The sequence below is a fragment of the Penicillium malachiteum genome (assembly GCF_028827825.1).
Source record: "Penicillium malachiteum strain IBT 17515 chromosome Unknown utg000002l:1.0-8849297.0:1.0-8852440.0, whole genome shotgun sequence".
Classification (NCBI taxonomy): Eukaryota; Fungi; Ascomycota; class Eurotiomycetes; order Eurotiales; family Aspergillaceae; genus Penicillium; species Penicillium malachiteum.
The window spans coordinates 7,243,127-7,260,413 of NW_026643095.1; the positions used below are offsets into that span (position 1 = coordinate 7,243,127).

The 17,287-nt window shown below is 45.4% G+C and overlaps 7 protein-coding genes across 7 annotated transcripts; 3 read left to right on the top strand and 4 right to left on the bottom strand.

The window, feature by feature from the left end:
• Window positions 1-97: 97 nt before the first annotated feature.
• On the bottom strand, window positions 98-3,372 carry N7483_005681 (NRPS-like enzyme; the record flags this gene model as incomplete). The annotated part of the gene is made up of 3 exons (XM_057089118.1): window positions 98-505; window positions 562-3,030; window positions 3,091-3,372. The coding sequence occupies 3 exons, from the start codon at window positions 3,370-3,372 to the stop codon at window positions 98-100; spliced, it is 3,159 nt and encodes a 1,052-aa protein (XP_056948947.1).
• Window positions 3,373-4,561: 1,189 nt separating this feature from the next.
• Window positions 4,562-5,869, top strand: N7483_005682 (uncharacterized protein; the record flags this gene model as incomplete). The annotated part of the gene is made up of 1 exon (XM_057089119.1): window positions 4,562-5,869. One exon carries the CDS (start codon window positions 4,562-4,564, stop codon window positions 5,867-5,869), a length of 1,308 nt encoding a protein of 435 aa, XP_056948948.1.
• Window positions 5,870-7,080: 1,211 nt separating this feature from the next.
• Window positions 7,081-8,560, top strand: N7483_005683 (cystathionine beta-lyase STR3; the record flags this gene model as incomplete). The annotated part of the gene is made up of 3 exons (XM_057089120.1): window positions 7,081-7,296; window positions 7,383-8,426; window positions 8,495-8,560. 3 exons carry the CDS (start codon window positions 7,081-7,083, stop codon window positions 8,558-8,560), a joined length of 1,326 nt encoding a protein of 441 aa, XP_056948949.1.
• A 425-nt stretch (window positions 8,561-8,985) lies between these two features.
• Window positions 8,986-10,034, top strand: N7483_005684 (uncharacterized protein; the record flags this gene model as incomplete). Its single annotated transcript, XM_057089121.1, has 3 exons — window positions 8,986-9,158; window positions 9,259-9,470; window positions 9,529-10,034. 3 exons carry the CDS (start codon window positions 8,986-8,988, stop codon window positions 10,032-10,034), a joined length of 891 nt encoding a protein of 296 aa, XP_056948950.1.
• A 743-nt stretch (window positions 10,035-10,777) lies between these two features.
• N7483_005685 (actin-binding ADF family protein) lies at window positions 10,778-11,387 on the bottom strand (the record flags this gene model as incomplete). The annotated part of the gene is made up of 3 exons (XM_057089122.1): window positions 10,778-10,803; window positions 10,867-10,997; window positions 11,125-11,387. 3 exons carry the CDS (start codon window positions 11,385-11,387, stop codon window positions 10,778-10,780), a joined length of 420 nt encoding a protein of 139 aa, XP_056948951.1.
• A 537-nt stretch (window positions 11,388-11,924) lies between these two features.
• Window positions 11,925-14,119, bottom strand: N7483_005686 (ferric reductase family protein; the record flags this gene model as incomplete). Its single annotated transcript, XM_057089123.1, has 7 exons — window positions 11,925-11,931; window positions 11,995-12,996; window positions 13,045-13,143; window positions 13,195-13,446; window positions 13,501-13,615; window positions 13,670-13,920; window positions 13,986-14,119. The coding sequence occupies 7 exons, from the start codon at window positions 14,117-14,119 to the stop codon at window positions 11,925-11,927; spliced, it is 1,860 nt and encodes a 619-aa protein (XP_056948952.1).
• Window positions 14,120-15,069: 950 nt separating this feature from the next.
• N7483_005687 (putative cysteine synthase B) lies at window positions 15,070-16,796 on the bottom strand (the record flags this gene model as incomplete). The annotated part of the gene is made up of 3 exons (XM_057089124.1): window positions 15,070-15,606; window positions 15,685-16,514; window positions 16,586-16,796. Coding segments are annotated over 3 exons (1,578 nt in total), but the record flags the coding sequence as incomplete, so codon positions are not given.
• Between the last annotated feature and the right edge of the window lie 491 nt (window positions 16,797-17,287).

Sequence of the window (17,287 nt, forward strand, 5' to 3'; positions counted from 1 at the left end):
CTCCTGTCATCCAATCTCCAGACGAAATTCATGTTATTGGCAGACTAGACACTATCATACTAAATCCTTGCCCATTGCAAACATCCAACTCAATAGCTCATTCTGCCAGTGGAATCCATTCCTTCCACTGTCGTAGCCAGGTACTCATCAATTTCTCATCGACAGATCCTACACTTCGCAACGTAGGACTCTCCATTTGTGAATTTCGGACACTCAACTTGAGCTTGGGAGAATCTTGTTTGTGAACAAGGAAGCGGAAGTAATCCAAAAGACCCGCAGCAGGAATATCGTCGAGATTAGCAGTTTGATTAGCAACTAGAGACTCTAACTCTTGAACCCATTCAGCAAGCGGAACGATGTTGGCATTGCATGCTCGAGCCACGGGATCTACGAGATCCCCCCATTCCACAACATTCGGGTTTGTTATGTGGTAGACCATGAAGTCAGGACGATCCTTTTGTCGTCTGCTCTGAATAATTTCCGTCATTGCGCGAGCAGCAACGTCCTATTCCGAAGTTAATAAAAATCCCCAAAGATCTCCACCATTAATGAAATACATACAATAGGCAGCCAATCCACATAGAGGGAGCCCAAGCCGGATGGAATCTTGCGCATTGTCCGTGAAGACCGAATTAGAGACGGAAACCAGTCTCGAGTATTCCATATGCCCGCTGGGGTACTAGGGCCACCCAATTGTCCAACGCGATGAATAGAAATTCGAGAACCGTTCAAGTTTTGCTCAGAAGCAATGCCACATAGATGCTCAGCTACGAACTTGGACTCTCCATATCCTTGATGAAGAGTCCGTGTCGCGTCATGCAGGGTTTCTGGAATCGTAGTGTCAGATGTTGCTGAATCGCCCAGTACGGCAGAAACAGAAGACACAAAATGGAAGTGTGCACGATGAGATGACTGCCCAATTAAGGTCAATAGTCTTCTGACTCCGACTATTTGAGGCTCGAAAAACGTAACCGGCTGGTTGAAATTAACTGTCCAGGCGTTGTGAAGTACAATTTCAACGTTTTCCTTGAGAAAATGATACTTCTCTGGTGACAGTCCTAGGTTCTCTTTTTCTAGACTGCATGTCCAAAATTGCACACGCGACATCTCTGTCAGCCAGGTGGTTGACAATCCTTTCTTTTCAAAACTCAGTATTTGTCGCTCGGCTGCACCATCGGAGCGATTCAAACAAAATATCCGGGAGATTGATGGGTCTTGCAGGAGACCGTGGAGGAGATAAGATCCCAGTTCCCCAGTTGTGCCAGTGATAGCGACAATAAGCTCACTTGGGCCTAGAAGTTGCTTCTGCTCCCAGATGAGTTTGATGAGATTGTCCTCTCTTGACCAGACAGCCTGTGATGCTCTCTCTTCGTTGAGCTCGGGTTTGCGACCATGAATATGGGTAAACAGAGCCTGAGCCAACTGAGGGATGGAGAATAGATTGTAAATCTGGGCGCTAGTCCAATTGGATGACTTCTGAAGCTGAAATATTTCACGTTCCGCACGTTCTAGAGCTTGGGCGAGCTGAAGGACTTGAAGAGAGTCCATCCCTAGAACAGAAAGATCACTGTCCTGGTCAATGGTTTTAAGCCGAAGTATCTGTGCAGCTTGACGCTGAATCCATTGCTGTATTTCCAATAGACCAGTTCCGACTACCTCATTCTCGCGCGTTGTGGGTTGTGCTGTTACACTATTTTGGTCGTAGAGTTTATCAAGTATGGCACTGTAATCTTTAAAGATATCGCGCCTGCGCAATGTTCCTTTGGGCGAAAGTTGAAATGGCTTGTCTTGAGAGGCGAACACAATGTGACTTTCAAAGATTTTGGCATGACTTGGCAAAAAGCGATTCGCGTTCTCAACTGCAGGCCAAATTGAGTGCCTTAGCAGCTCGAGTGTCCAAGAAGATACTTGCTCCCAGTTTGGTTGAATCAGCAATGCTGCTTGAAATCGGTCTTGACCAAAAATCGCGGCAGAACCGATGAGAGGGTGGGCTTCTATCAGCTTCTCAGCTTCAATGGGATTGAATTTCTCTCCATTGCTTAGAACAATGATATCATCTCTTCGACCGTCGTAGCGCCATAGTCCAGGCTTGGAAGGATGAGGTCGAAATAGATCTCCAGTGTGGTACTCTTCAAGATGTGGATGAGAATGAAAGATGCCATGGTATCGACGTGTTGCTGGCTTAGGTAAAACCAACTCCCAGAGTCCATCACCAACATCCTCCATGCGTAGATCAAAGGCAGGAATCCATTCATGATATCCCCAGTCAGCAGGATCTTCACAAAGGAGTCCAGGTGTATAGCTTGTTTCACTGCTCGCAAGAATGGTTTGAATTCTTGTTATTGAAAACAGTTTGTTTCCCGTAGACTCTGCCATGGGTGCTCCAGCATAAATAATACCTGATAGCTTTTTCAGGGCTTCGACTCCTTCTTCAGAGGCTACTAGTCCTTCAAGTGTCCAGGGAGTAAAAACCCCCCAGGTAGGTGGATGGCTGAGACTCATGATTTGAGAGAATAGGTTCGAGGTTAATGGAGAATCGGGTGCAAACAAAAATGGGGATTCGAAAAAGATGGAGTCGATAAGACAGATTATGCCCATGAAATGAAACATTGGAGTATAGAGAAAGCGGAGGTCACCCTTCCGAGAATGGCAAAATAGTGAGCTCTGTCGTCCTGAAGGCAACGGTAGATTCTGCAAGTTATCCATCGTGGCTAGATATCCGTGGGTTACTGTAATGGGCTTTGGGTGTCCTGTTGTACCAGAGCTGTGTATAAGTATGGCTGGAAGATCTTCAACATCGGTAAATTTCACGTTGTGAGGATAGTTGGCGACTTGGTCAGATATGAAGACTTCCTTCAGACTATCCATTTGCCATCGTATAAGTGGCATGTCTGAGCACATCATTTCCAGGTCATCAATAGCGCGTCGTAGTTGGATCTTTTCACTGCCATCGACAAGTACGGAACATCCAGTGGCCTTTAACAAGTGCCGCTGGGCCTGTTGGGAATTTCGTGTCGAAAGCAATAAAGCCTGGCGAATTAGTACAATTCACGAGATGTAGGCGAGTATGACTTTGAACAACAAACTTACTACATGACCTGTCTTCATACATGCCAGTATAAATGCTCCGTATCTCAAATCATTCGTTCCAATGTAAGCCAGGACCTGTTGCTTCCTTTCACCATTCGTTTTCTGGTCGATCCACCATGCCAGTCTATTTACCGCATTGGCAAATTCTTGGACTGTGATTTGATGCCAGTCACTCTTTCCATCATTTGAGCCTTGGATACAAAACAAGGAGGAGGGACTCCTCGAAGCCTGACTGTCGAACGTCTGGGTGAGAAGCCGATTTTCGAATGTGACAGAATTCATGATCATTCAAGTTCCACACATAGCTTATTGAAGGTGACTAATTGGGGAGTCTGAGTGAACTAATCGAAGGCTTTTAAGATCCACTGAGGCACCAGCTGACCGCCAGTACACAGCTTGACATTTGTACATGCATGTGTGCCCAGGGCTTGTGTGGGGAAATCAAGCCTCATGCCTTAAGGTTGACCTTAAGCTCAAGAATACCCAAGATATCCAAAAAAATAATTGATGTGACTGATCATCCACCATTAAAGTCATCCCCTTAATAGGATGCTGGAATTCTGAATCCGCGTTTGGCGCCTCAATACGTTCATCTCTGCTGTGTCACCACATCAAAATGTGATATTCAATGACTCGTATATCATAACAATGCAAAGACTCAAATCCCGATATTGGGAGCCTATTTTTCACTGGCAATACTCGGAAATTCCAAAACGAAAAAACTGGATTTTAACTTGAATTGGCTGGCTCAATATCAAATGTGAAGAAGCCATAATGCTTTACCCCCCTAGCGTATATCAAGACAGGGTTTTATGCATACATATGCCCAGTTGCAGTTGATAGGTAGGAATATAGGGGCCTATAACAGCCATATGGCCAAACCCCCTATATAAGTAGCTAGCAGAAAAGAAAAAGAAAAGAAAATTCAAACTCCAGGGCTGTATATATCCCTCTTAATTCAGCTCTTACTTTAGCAATCTCTCACTTCAGATATCTCTCACTTCAGATACTATCTCTTACTTAGCCTTATGTATTGTTTTTTTATAACATGATTCATAATAAAAAAGCAGTTGGCGGTGAGTTAGGCGATCAAATTCATTATGAGAAAATGGAGGTTGGCCGTGTGGCTGTTACAGGCTCCCATGGGCAGGATGCTGTGTCACTGTGAAGAAGCTGCATATGCGTGTAACCCAGAGAGCCATCTCCCAATAATCAGGACTCTTATCAACTAAAGAAAACATCATTATACAGCTAAGCATGACTATTCAAAAGGTTCGGTATCATTCATACTAGGTAGTGGAGAGTGTTTTGAAAATAATAGGAGTGGCTGTGGCCCACAACTGATGTCCTTACTACCTATAAATATTGAAATGGGCATATTTCGCTTCTGTAGATACCTAGTATTATTGAAAATTTGATCTTTTGAATTTTTCCTATTTCAATTACCAGTCAAACTCCGATTCTCAAAACAATGGCAACCTCCTTTCCTAAAACATTGGTTGACGATGACTTTCCCTTTCGGATAGTCTCCCATTTGATTCCTGTCCATTCATTTCGCGAGTATCAACAAGGGATTATTGACGAAACCAAAGATGTCTACTTGGCAGTAAAACAATACATACCTTTGATAAATCAGCCTTTAAATGATTCGGATCCCATAACAATCGTCTCAGCGCCTGGAGTGGGCTTTCCCAAGGAGAATTACGAGCCACTCTTTGAGCAGGTGCTTCGCAAAACGTCGCTTGCTGGATTGAATATTCGATCTATTTGGATCGCAGACCCCTTTAATATGGGTGAGAGTGCAGTGGCCAATCAAGAAAACCTAGGCCGGGATGCATCAACAGTTGATCATTCCCGTGATCTCTGGGGTATGATAAATCATTTCCGCCATCTGATGCCGAAACCAATTGTGGGCCTCGCCCATTCGATGGGATGTTCTGAGATGCTGTTACTTTCATCTTGGCATCCAAGTTTATTTCATTCATTCGCCTTCATCGAGCCCGGTATCGATCCTGACTATGGGAGGACAGCAATGGCGAAATGGATTTCTCAAACCCTTCAGCAAGGAGATTTCTGGGATACCCGGGAAGAAGCCGAAGAAGCACTAGTCAAATCTCAAATGGCTCATTCCTGGACCAAGAAGACTTTGGCAAGGCTAAAGCACTATGGTGTCTACTTAGTCAAGACGGAGACTGGCCTAAAGTGGACGTTAACAACTCCGAAGTATCAGATCGCAGTTGTGGTTTTTCGACGTATACCAAAGTCCGTCCATGTTAGTTCTGATGACCTGGCGAATTTAACTCTGGCGCAGCGGGAGTTGGTCCCGGATCTTGATCCAAATATCGCTTTACAAGGCCGCTTATTTTATCGGCCTGAGCTCCAGCATTCCTGGGATCTGCTACCTAAAATGCGACCCTGGGTACTCTATGTCAATGGTAGTAGCTCACCCCATTTTGGAGACCCTTCAACGCGAGACCTTAGAGCACAAATCACTGGTACAGGACTGGGTGGAAATGGGGGTATAAAACTCGGTGCAGTTCAGCAGATTATCATGGAGGGTGCAGGCCACGATATGCCATTCAATGATAATATTGAACAGCTCTCTGTTCATATAGTAGATTGGTTCACGAAGGAAAGTCGGCGATGGGATGACGGCGCTGGTAGGCGTCTTCGTGAGTGGAGAGCAGAAAGTCCTGGGGAAAAACATAAAGTCACCCAAGACTATGCTGCTTCTTTGCCTGGGGAGATGGCGGCAAGGAAAAAACCAGCAAAGTTATGATTCGTATGTAATATTCTCAAATACTCGTCATTGATTTCTAGCGCGATGAAGATCACGGTCTGCTTTTAGCAAACGAATTACAAATATTCATAAAAGAACTTGGAACCTCGGAACAGTGATAATAGTGTTTGTATCCCAGACCTCTCTTATTGCCTAATGAAGGTACTTCAATGTTGCTTATGTCCTCGGGTACTTACAGATGCTTCCTACTAGTACTGAACTTACTAGATAAAGCCTTCTCAGGTAATCACTGCTTTGGTTCTTCAACTTACCCAGTGGCTTGAACTGTTGAAGCGTAGTACCTTAAATTGATCAATCTCTGGATCAAGTCAGTCTTCTTACCTCGAAGGTCCCACTCTGCATAGGCTTTCAAATTCGACACTTTCTTACCGGTTCATACTCTCTGCAGTTGCTTCATGGGCACTGAGCATAGGTTCAAGTTTCATTGCTACTTTAAGTTCGTCAGCCTCTACTCAGCTGATCTACCAAGGACAACCACTACCAAGCTACTATAGTGATACCCCCAAGGGATATAATAAGAGAAATATCGGAATTACCTACATACATTCTTATTTTCTAACTAGTACATACTATCTGACACCGCTATAGACATAGTAACCTTGGAAGGTATATAAAAACATACCAAAAGTAGTGTCGAGCACATATAGTAGTCAACTGGTAGTAAAGTATGTCGGGGAAACTAGTTTCGCCGCTTTTGTTTAATTGGCCCAGATTGGCTTAGTAGCGGTTAATTTTAATATTAATTATGCGAGTGCTATTCTCTCCCCTTATACATATACTGTTGCTTTAATTTCTATTTCAAATTTATTTGTTCTTTCTATCTTTCTTATTCCATACCTACATATACAACACTGGCTGAAGCCATTAATATCACCAATCATCACAAATATATCTGATCTAACCTATCTCGGACTAGCGGATGACGAAATCGCAGTTCCTTCAATTAGACCAATCAGGACTCTCCGAGAGCGGAGTCATAGCAAGTCTGGGGGAAAGTGGAAGAACGCAGCATTCGACATTTTTTGATTCTTCAATTCCATTTCTCCCTTGACTCATCGTGATACCTTTTTTTGTTGTTTTCTGTCAATTTTTAAGATCAGTATCATCAGATCAATCCAATTACCCTCCTCTTATCACGCCTCTTTACCCACCCTCCCATCTGTGCGTCTGCCCCGCCTTGCAGAAAAGCGATGTCGGCTTCAGGATCCGGAGCATCCAACAATGATGCAGGAGCGTCAAGCTCGGTGAAGAAGGCATTCCCCCAGGTTGACCTCCAGGGCAATGACCTACCCCCATCCCCAGCTCCGTCCAGCCCACACACCGGTCGCCGGTATAATATTGCCACTGAATTGGTCTATACCGATAGCAATGACCAGTACAATGCTAGCAGTGTGCCAATTTACCAGGTATGAATGACAAACACAGGGCAGATGGCCAATTTCGATCAAAAACGTGCAAATTTGCTAATTATTATACTCTTACCATTCTACAGAGTGCTACATTCAAACAATCATCCGGCAGCGGGGGTGGTGAATATGACTACACTCGCTCTGGTAACCCTACTCGCACCCACCTCGAGCGACACCTAGCCAAGATCATGTCCGCCCAGCGTGCTCTCGTTGTTTCATCTGGTATGGCAGCCTTGGACGTCATCACTCGTCTCTTGCGACCAGGCGATGAAGTTGTCACTGGTGATGATTTGTATGGTGGTTCACACCGCCTGTTGAAGTACCTCTCAACCAATGGAGGCATTGTCGTGCACCACGTCGACACCACACAGCCAGAGAAGGTCATGGAGGTTCTGAGTGAGAAGACCGCTATGGTCCTCCTCGAGACCCCCACCAACCCCTTGATTAAGATTGTCGATATCCCCAAGATCGCTACCGCTGCCCACGAGGCCAACCCCAACTGCTTGGTGTCTGTGGATAACACTATGATGTCGCCCTTGCTACTGAACCCTCTTGAGCTGGGCGCTGATATTGTCTACGAGAGTGGTACCAAGTACCTGTCTGGTCACCATGACCTGATGGCCGGTGTTCTTGCCGTGAATGACCTGGCTTTGGGTGAGCGATTGTACTTCCCTATCAACGCATCAGGATGTGGTCTGTCACCCTTTGACTCATGGCTGTTGATGCGTGGTGTTAAGACTCTGAAGGTCCGTATGGACCAGCAGCAGAGCAACGCTCAGCGTATCGCTGAGTTCTTGGAGTCGCATGGATTCAAGGTGCGATACCCAGGTCTGCGCTCGCACCCCCAGTATGAGCTCCACAACTCGATGGCACGCGGTGCAGGCGCCGTGCTCTCCTTTGAGACTGGAGACGTTGATGTTAGTGAGCGCATTGTTGAGAGCGCAAAGATCTGGGCTATCAGTGTTAGTTTCGGCTGTGTCAACTCTCTGATTAGTATGCCTTGCCGGATGAGCCATGCTAGTATTGACGCTAAGACACGGGCGGAGCGCGCCATGCCTGAGGATCTGATTCGATTGTGTGTTGGAATTGAAGATGTTGATGATCTCATCGATGATCTGCGCCGTGCGGTATGTTTTCCCTGAATCCTGAATGGCTAAAGATAAAACTCCCATACTAATCATTTTTTTTGCCACAGCTCGTCCAATCCGGGGCCGTGAATATGAATCTGGATGGATTTACTGCGAACACTGCATCTGAGTAGGAGGTTAAATACTCAAATACTTATTTCACTTTTGTCTTTTTTTTTCTCCCATATTTGTGAATAACTGGAGGCGTTTAATGGGGATTTGTTAAAATGAAATATATGAATATGAATTACTATGATTTAAAGGTGTTTGATCGTTTATCCGCTAACCAAGAATCCGGCATCGGAGACTTCGGCACCGGGTCGCCCCCGGTCCTTTCTCGTCCGGAGTGAGCCTCACTTTCTCCGGTTAAGAGCTTGGTAATTGCATCTTCTTCATTTGCTTTTGCATCATCGTAATTCTTCTTTCTCCCATCTTCAACAAGGGAAACTCTTCAGGCACTTCATTGCTGCCCGATGAACCAGATCCCGGTAATCTTACTCGAAATTACCGCATGAGTATGACTCGCGATGCTCCAATCGCGCAGGATAATAATTTCAACATGACCACGGTCTCCGATCACCCCATTACGCGACCAAAGATGGCGCCCCCAGTGACGATACAAAAACCTCCAACATGGAATACCAAAGATCTCGGACTTCGATTGGGTGTCGATGTCGCCAGTGCAGCAACTGCCGGCGCGCTGACATGTCCGCTGATCACTATTATTGATCGGTAAGTGCGGAGTGAAGAAAAAATATCAGCGATGAGCCATTTCGAGGAATGGACCAAAGTAGGGATCAAAACAGAAAATCTCATCATTTCCTATCTACAGAGCCATTATCGAAAAGGCCTCAAAAGGTTTTCCCATCCGACAAACCCTCACCAACTGTGTACGGTCTATGGTCTCAAAACCCAGCGGATTCTTCTTGAGCACACCATTCATCCTCATCTACACCCTGTACAGCGCCACATATTTAACCGCCAATGCCATCGATACCCTCTCTTCCACTCTTCGCGATCAGTCATATTCCACCGTAACCGCCGGTCCCCCTAAAATTCCTTTCCACCACAGCCGTCAACATGGCAATCTGCGTATACAAAGATGCGCGATTTGCCAAAATCTTCGGTGCCAACCCTCCACCAACTCAACCTTCCTCCGGTGCAGGCGCAGGCACAGGCGCATCATCATTCAGTTGCCATCCCCCAATGACCGCTTCCGCCCCCAAGATCCCAAAAGTCTCATACGGCCTCTTCTGTCTCCGTGATAGTATCACCATCTTCGCCTCATTTAACGTTCCCTCTCTTATCGCACCCTCAATACCCGACTTTATCGCCGAAACTTCTCGCATGAAGGCTACTATCGCGCAATTCTCTTGTCCGGCTCTTATGCAATTCGCTAGTACGCCAATGCATCTCCTTGGTCTTGATCTGTATAACAGACAACCGCCCGGTGGATTACCCTGGGGTGATCGCGCGGCGCGTATTCGAAGAGATTATATCTCTAGTTCGTTTGCGCGTATGGGCAAGATTGTTCCGGCTTATGGTGTTGGTGGAGTTGTTAATGTCCGGATGAGAGCGGCGTTAATGGCTAAACTGGAGAAGAATTGAATTACGAATTAACGATTCTTCCCTTGTATTTGTTTGTTTTTTGTTGGTCCAGATCCTGATTCAATCTCCGCTCTAGATGTACTTTTTCTTTCTATTTCTTTCTGGGCCTTGGCTTTGTGATTGATTCGGAGTTCAGAAGAATGGAGTCTGGTCTGGATTTTTCTCTCTTTTTTGTCATTTTCTTCCCTGCTTCTCCTGTTTTGAACAGGAACTGCATTTATCATATGGCCATGGCGTTGAATAGAATCTACTAACTAGACTTGATTCTTGATTTCTGTTCGCGTTGTCGTTGACTCTTGGGTCTGTGATTTATTTTCGGTTTGATTGACCCTTGTGCTGCTGATTCGATTGTGCAATATTTCCATCTGGTATATTTACTAGAGTTGCAAAGATGCGTCTTGTTAATATCACTGATAGATCAATGATAGTCTTTTTGAACTTGGAATTGCGTGGATCTATGTCTCTACGACATAATTGATAAACTACTGGTTTTAGCAGTTCAACATTTGAATGCTACCACCTATGTCCTTCTTCCCTACTATTAATGATAATGATAGTGCTACTACTACTGTACATACTGTCTACGGAGAAGAACCCATATCCCGTGGAAAGTTGAATAGTACATATATCATCATTGGCTACTCGTTCTTGGCTGCTAGATAAAATAATGCAAAGCCATCACCCCCATATTGAGACCAATTCTCTGACCCATATCAATATCAATATCAGAGTCAATGACTCGCTCAAAGAGCCTTGAACTTGTTCAGAACTATAAAGACAGTCAGCATGTCCCACCACCAACCATTCCACATAGGAATTGCCAGACACATACTTGCAGCATGAGCAAGATCCGCCTGAGTATGCGCCTGTACATGAAGACTGATATCTAGAAGTGCGCGATAAAGATGATCCTTGTTGGAAGTATAGTAGCTCTTATCGTGGATACTCGCTCCTTCGGGGACCCTGGATCCGAATCGAACGATTAGCATCAGGCAAGAAATCATACGATCACGGTCTCCACGGAAACAAGCTAGCTCCAAGCCATGCATGCATATGTAGAAATCAGCTGATGAGATTCAAGAACCCATACCATGTAATGAAAGCCAACTTGTGACGTGGTTTATCACCACCGGGAAAATCATAACTCAATTCCACGACCGCGTAGCGAGGTGTATCATCCTTGAAATGAGCCACGAACTCTGCGTAGTCCTCGTATTTGCCTGACTCGGCGACTGTGATCTTCTTGTCGTGTGCTGAGGCCTGATAAATGACGTAATTAAGGTCGTCGGTTTCCTTGACGGCGTCGAATGCAGCCTCGCATTCGGGCGTGATGGTTGCGAAGCCGCGGGTCATGGTGGTTCAAGTTGATGTTTGGGTAGTAATGGATTTGGGGTTGCTTAATAGGGTAGCCGTTGATGGTAGAGAGATGCAGATGGAGTTGAGGAGGAAGGAAGTGGTGAGATGAGAGAGAAGACTATTCATAGGTGGAGCTTACCCCGACTTTTCGTTAACGCGGGGAAGTCGCTGCATGATTACATAGCTTTGGTTTCATCACAGTCAACCTTTCATTTATTTCAAGATCTTCCAATGCTCTCTTTGATCTGAAAGTATATCAGACTAAATAGTTTCTATTTGATGTCTACTAGTCCTTGTCCATATATACGAGATATCCAGACGATCAACAATCTAGCGCTCGGCAATGAACCTGCCAGTGCTCGCGTGCTCAGGCATCCCTGATGCGCAAATTGCAAGGAGGTAATTATAAGTGAATAAATTAAGCACATTGGTAAATGTTCAGCTAGTTCGGTAAATTATGTATAAAAGCAAGAAAATGTACTTGTCAAGAGAGCAGTATCAGACCAGCAGATAAAATACTCGAAATGAAGCAAATCACCACCTGCACATATAGTTAGTCGATGAACTGTCAAAGTCACATAGTTCAGTTCCCAGTAATACTTACGCAAAAGGTTCAGAGTGCAGGTAGAGCTCCTCAACCTCACCCCCTAGCACTCGCGCCTGAGCCAAAGCTGCCGCATTCCGAGTATCATGGATCATAGAAGCAGGTCCACAAACCAACACTCCAATCCGCTGCTTTCTTCCAACATATTTACCCTGGCTACCAGACATTGCCACTGTCCGCGCAATCAAGCCCGAGATATCAGGCCGGGCATTGCGGTGGACATTCAAACTGAAAGTTCCCGTTGTCGTGATCTCTGTCGGTGGCAATTTGCTCGTATCTTTTTCAAAGCCAATCGCTGGTGATGAGGATGCCGAGTTCACACGAGATGTAACGTGCACTGAAACAGATGTCTCGTACCCGCTATCTAGGTCTGGAGAAAGAGTCGTTGAATGAGAAAGGCGGGACTCAATCTCGGCGACGTACCAATCAGCCATCTCGGTATCACGAGTTGAGAAGATGACTTGTAAATTGCGACGACCATCATGTCCTGGTATGATATCCTTGGACTCTAAGGCAGATAGTCGTAGCGCTTCATCAACCGTCGCAAGTGAAAATCCACCTCCCGAGCCACCGGCAATGACGAGGATCGTATCGAAATGAGCCATATGGTGTGCACTTACACCTCCGTATGGTCCCTCAATCAGGATCTTCTTTGAGCACCCGGGGTTTTTCATTGCAATGGCTGCGAGGCGTCCAGTCACGCCTCCGCGAGGCTTAATATAGAAAATAAGTTCGGAGGCTTTGCTAGTTTCATTGGGGTTTTTGCAGACGGAAGAGATTGTGAACGGGTGAGCGGTTAGAAGATGTAGGTCTGAGGTCAAAAATCGCACGAATACATGTTGGCCTGGTGTCCAATTGATTGTTGTTGGGGCTGTTACCCGAACAAGACCACTTGGAATGACTTCGAGTGTCGCTGTATGGAGTCCATTGATAATGTAGGTGCGGACTTGGGATGCTACCAAGCATAGAAGGTAGATTGAACCAGTCGCGATAAAGTAGTCCCTATTTTGTGTTAGTAATTGAAGTTATCTAATAAGAGATATAGCATACCATGAGGAAAGACGGAAGTCACAGTGGAGGAAGAAAAAGACGACAAAGACAACAGCTGCAAAGATATGAGTAGCTTTAAAGAACTCATAAAACCGGTTACTGCAGGGTTATTAGTAGATTTTTTCCAAAATTCATCCATTACTGACGTACCGAATAAAAGGCAGAGACATGAGAGTCAAATACGCCTGTGAGATTATTGCAACAGTTCCAGTCCAATATACGACACTCGTCTTCCATTGTTTTACCATATCACCTTTCGAGATGTGATAGATAATGAATGGAAATGTGTGGACGAGTGCCAGAGCAAACATAGCATAGCTCGTCCAGTGGTGGAAGACCTGAAGCTTCTCATGAGGAATTCCCGTTAACACAGAGATCATATTTGCCTTGGCACTTAAAGCACTATTGTCAAGAATTAGTGACTGGTATGTTTCTCATGACTGCTGTTCACCTTACAGAACAAATGGTAGCAATGCTAGAGCCATCCACCCAGCTCGAGTCGCTATAGGAGGACTGCTCCCATAATTTGCATCTGTCGGCCAGTAGTACGGCTGCGGGCCAAGAGTCATTCCTATATGTCAAATTAGTCCTTTGTCGCTCTCAATTTGATGCCACAAATTCTCACCAAGGAAGAATCCTGCTCCGACTATACCCAGCAATAACACCCCCAATGATGGAGACCAGTACCGTAATGCTTTTGTTCCATATCCTCGATAAGCTAAGTATCGAGACATCGAAGTAGTAGCCCGCCATACTTGAGTGCGTTTGACCCAGTCCGGGGAGTATCTGACAAGAAAGTTCGAGATGGCGAATACACCGATCACCGCGCAACAGAAGTAGACTATAGCTAGTGCGTATACATGGTCAGATTGGTACCTGCAGAAACATCCCACGTCAGCATACTATATTTCAAATGTTTGTGAGACCCTCAAAGTACATACCAGTAGCGCCAGTGGGAATTCCGATATGCACACTGTTCAGGAGACAACTTGCACTTGTCTGCTCGAGACGAGTGAAGCAACACTGGTTGATCAAGCCAGGGCACACCACCTCCCATCATCTTCATGTCCATCATTATGTCAGCCGCATAAGATGCTTGTTCCTGGATGTATGGAGGTCTCCGTATACGCCTCTTGTAAACTCCTGGGTTATTATGACAAGAGCGCACCCCGCTCAGGATATATCGGATGATCGACAGTCCAAGGTTTGGAAACGGTTACTGCGGGATGGAAATCATGGTGTGAAGTTGTTGGACGTTGCACCGAAAACGGGACTGGGGAAGTATGATGGCGAATCCAAGAGGAGGCCACCCGCATTCCAGGGGCGATGAGTGATTCACCTGAGTATTCACTATGAGCAGATTTAATTTCTTATATCATATTCCTGAAACTGTTAATTTTACTCTACTATGTTGTCTTAAATTTAAATGCTTCATGCTTTCGGTGCAAGTACTATTATGAGATGAGCAAATTTGCGCACTTGCTCACTTCAATTTAGGTCTAGTGTATGAGTCTAATTATGAAATCCATGGTCTCAATTGATTTAAGAATAGAATTAATCAGGTACTGAACTTATTTCATCTGGCGTTGAGCTGTTTGGTAGAGATTTGATCATATCGCATCATAGAGACAGTGTATAGACACTGGCATAGTCTCCATATTGTTATATGACTCCTTGTACCATCAATTAATCACAGTCTCATCTCAAATGTAACAGCCATGACGTAGATTTCCTCTCTAGTCTTCTCTCAACTGATTCTTCTTACAATCTAGACTTTGGGAGATCTCGGTTCCGAGTCCATGAGGTTGTATTCCCCAGAATAATCCAGATGTCGTAACAATAAGAAAAGCCATTCTAACCAATCAAAGTGCCTTATTAACATAAAAAACATGAACAAAAAAATCCAAAAGTCCATCCATAATAGGTTTAGCGCTTCACATGGAAGATCCAACCCTACATTCCCGTCTTCCAAGGTTCTCTCGATTGCCCCTAGATGAACAGAATGAATGACGATCTCAATTCATTTCAATCAAGGGGTACTGCCGAAATAGATACCGTCGCCGCAATAGGTCCAGACACTTTAGTGGATACGGCAGGGCCCTCATTCCCGATCCCATACATCTGGAGCGCATGGAAACCTCCACGAACACTATCCGCTTGAAGGCCTTTCGCCCGAAGAACACTCGTAGCCACGCGTGCTGTGTCCCCATCGTAACATACCACCAGAACGTGATGCGGTCCGAGATCTGGGACTAGTCGGTCATCGCCGAAGATCCGTTCGAGCTCCACCCACTGTGCCTCCAGTACGGCTGGATCCGAAAACGGCGACGCTGTGCGTGACCCGACGCTAGTCAGCGGTAAGCTGATAGACTCTGGCAGATGCCAGGCTTGGAAGTCTGCTGCTTGCCGAAGATCTATCACTCGTTTCTGGGGTCTGAGCGTGATCTCACTCAGCTGGCTTTCCGCGAGGGACCGAGGAGCTCGGTACACTTGTGGGAGAACCTCCAGGGCATCCCGCTCCCAGCTCTCATCGTATCGGTGGAGGTCGACTTTGGCCAATCGCTATTCAGGATAATATGGTGTTAGCGGTACTTTGCGGGGTAAAGAGTGAAAGTCGAAACGTCATACAAGCTTTCTTACCTCATTACGGATGGGAGGGAATTGTTCAGGTGTCAGCTTTTGAAAATACTCCTCGATATACTGATAGGGTAGATCACAGCACAGAAAGACACAGTGCGTCATTCCATCTGAACCGGCTAAGTCCGCAAGAGTCCCTGCAGCTTTTCGCTTCTCTATCATCTGGAAAAGACCTTGCAGGTTGAATCCGGATGATGGACCACAAACCAGTCCCTCGCGACATAGTTTCAGGGACAGTGTAAATGAATCAACGGATCCAACTTCTTCAATGGTATCAACTGCATCTTTCCATGGAAACTCAACTGGTCGTAACAGGGCAAATGATCTAGGTCCAGGTACGCGGTCTCCTGCTGCGGTACAAACACCAACTCGTGTGACCGATGGCTTCACGCTCTTGAAGTAGGTGCCTAGTCCAGTGATTGTCCCTGAAGTACCCATGCCAGCACAAAGAACGTTGATCTCAGGTAATTGTCTGAATATCTGGGGTCCGGTCCATCGAATATGTGCTTGCCAGTTATCATCATTTTCGTATTGATTGGGGTTGACGATTTTATCTGACTGGCGGGCTTGTCTTCGGGCATCCTGGATACCACCACGAGGATCAATTGGCTCTGGCTGTGATGGACCTCCGAATAGAGTGATATCAAGACCGAAGAACTGCATCAACTTCAACTTGGCATCGCTGGTTTTATTGCTCAGGAAGGCTCGTGTGTCGTTGATACCGTGCATCACTCGGGCAATCATTGACATTGATATCACCGTTGAGCCAGAACTGTATTCGATAATGGTATCCGTCTTGTTTGGGACCACGCTAGTCTCAAGCATGTTCAGCGCTGTTGGATGAGTTCAAATGTCAACAATGGACTTTAGACGGAAGGAATCGAGGTTCTAGTGTCAGCCTTACCTGGCATCGCCTTGACATTATTGGCCGGGTGCATGGTCATCATTTTGGCATATATCCGAACACCATATTGATAATATGGATTGAGATACTCAGGAAGTTCAACCAAAGGCAAAGGAGGTTGTTGATCCGGATCAAAATACTTTTTCAATGAATCCGGCCCAAAGTAAACATTATGCTCATTTGAGATTGTCATTGTATAGGCGTCGTTTCGCTGGAACCAAAACTTCAAGTTATAATCCGATTTATACCAGGAGGCAGCTCAGTCCTTTAAAATAGTTTACAACGAGAAGGTAATCTTAAAGCAAGATAATATTAAGAAACAAAGACACGGCCCATCTCCACTGGTACAAAAACAGCCAGGTATAAGCGGCACGCATAAGCCCTTGCTATCTAACCACCTCTCTGAGGCCCATAAAGCCAAAATAAATTAAATAAATGCCGATAGAGAGGGAAAAAGAGGCAGATATTCCCCACCGTCCCACCTTGGTGGTTTTGCATACCAGTTAGCAAGATTTAGATGAGGGGCCGTGATCGTGACAGACACATGGACCCAGTTTGATCAGTAGGAATGCTGCAAGCATGATCTGCTATTTGTCAAAATTCGCCTTCAATATTTGATGAATGGGGAAGGCTAACCAAGAAATCACCAATTGACTCATGTTTAAACCTGGAATTGTGCTATGATACAATCGCTGTCATACA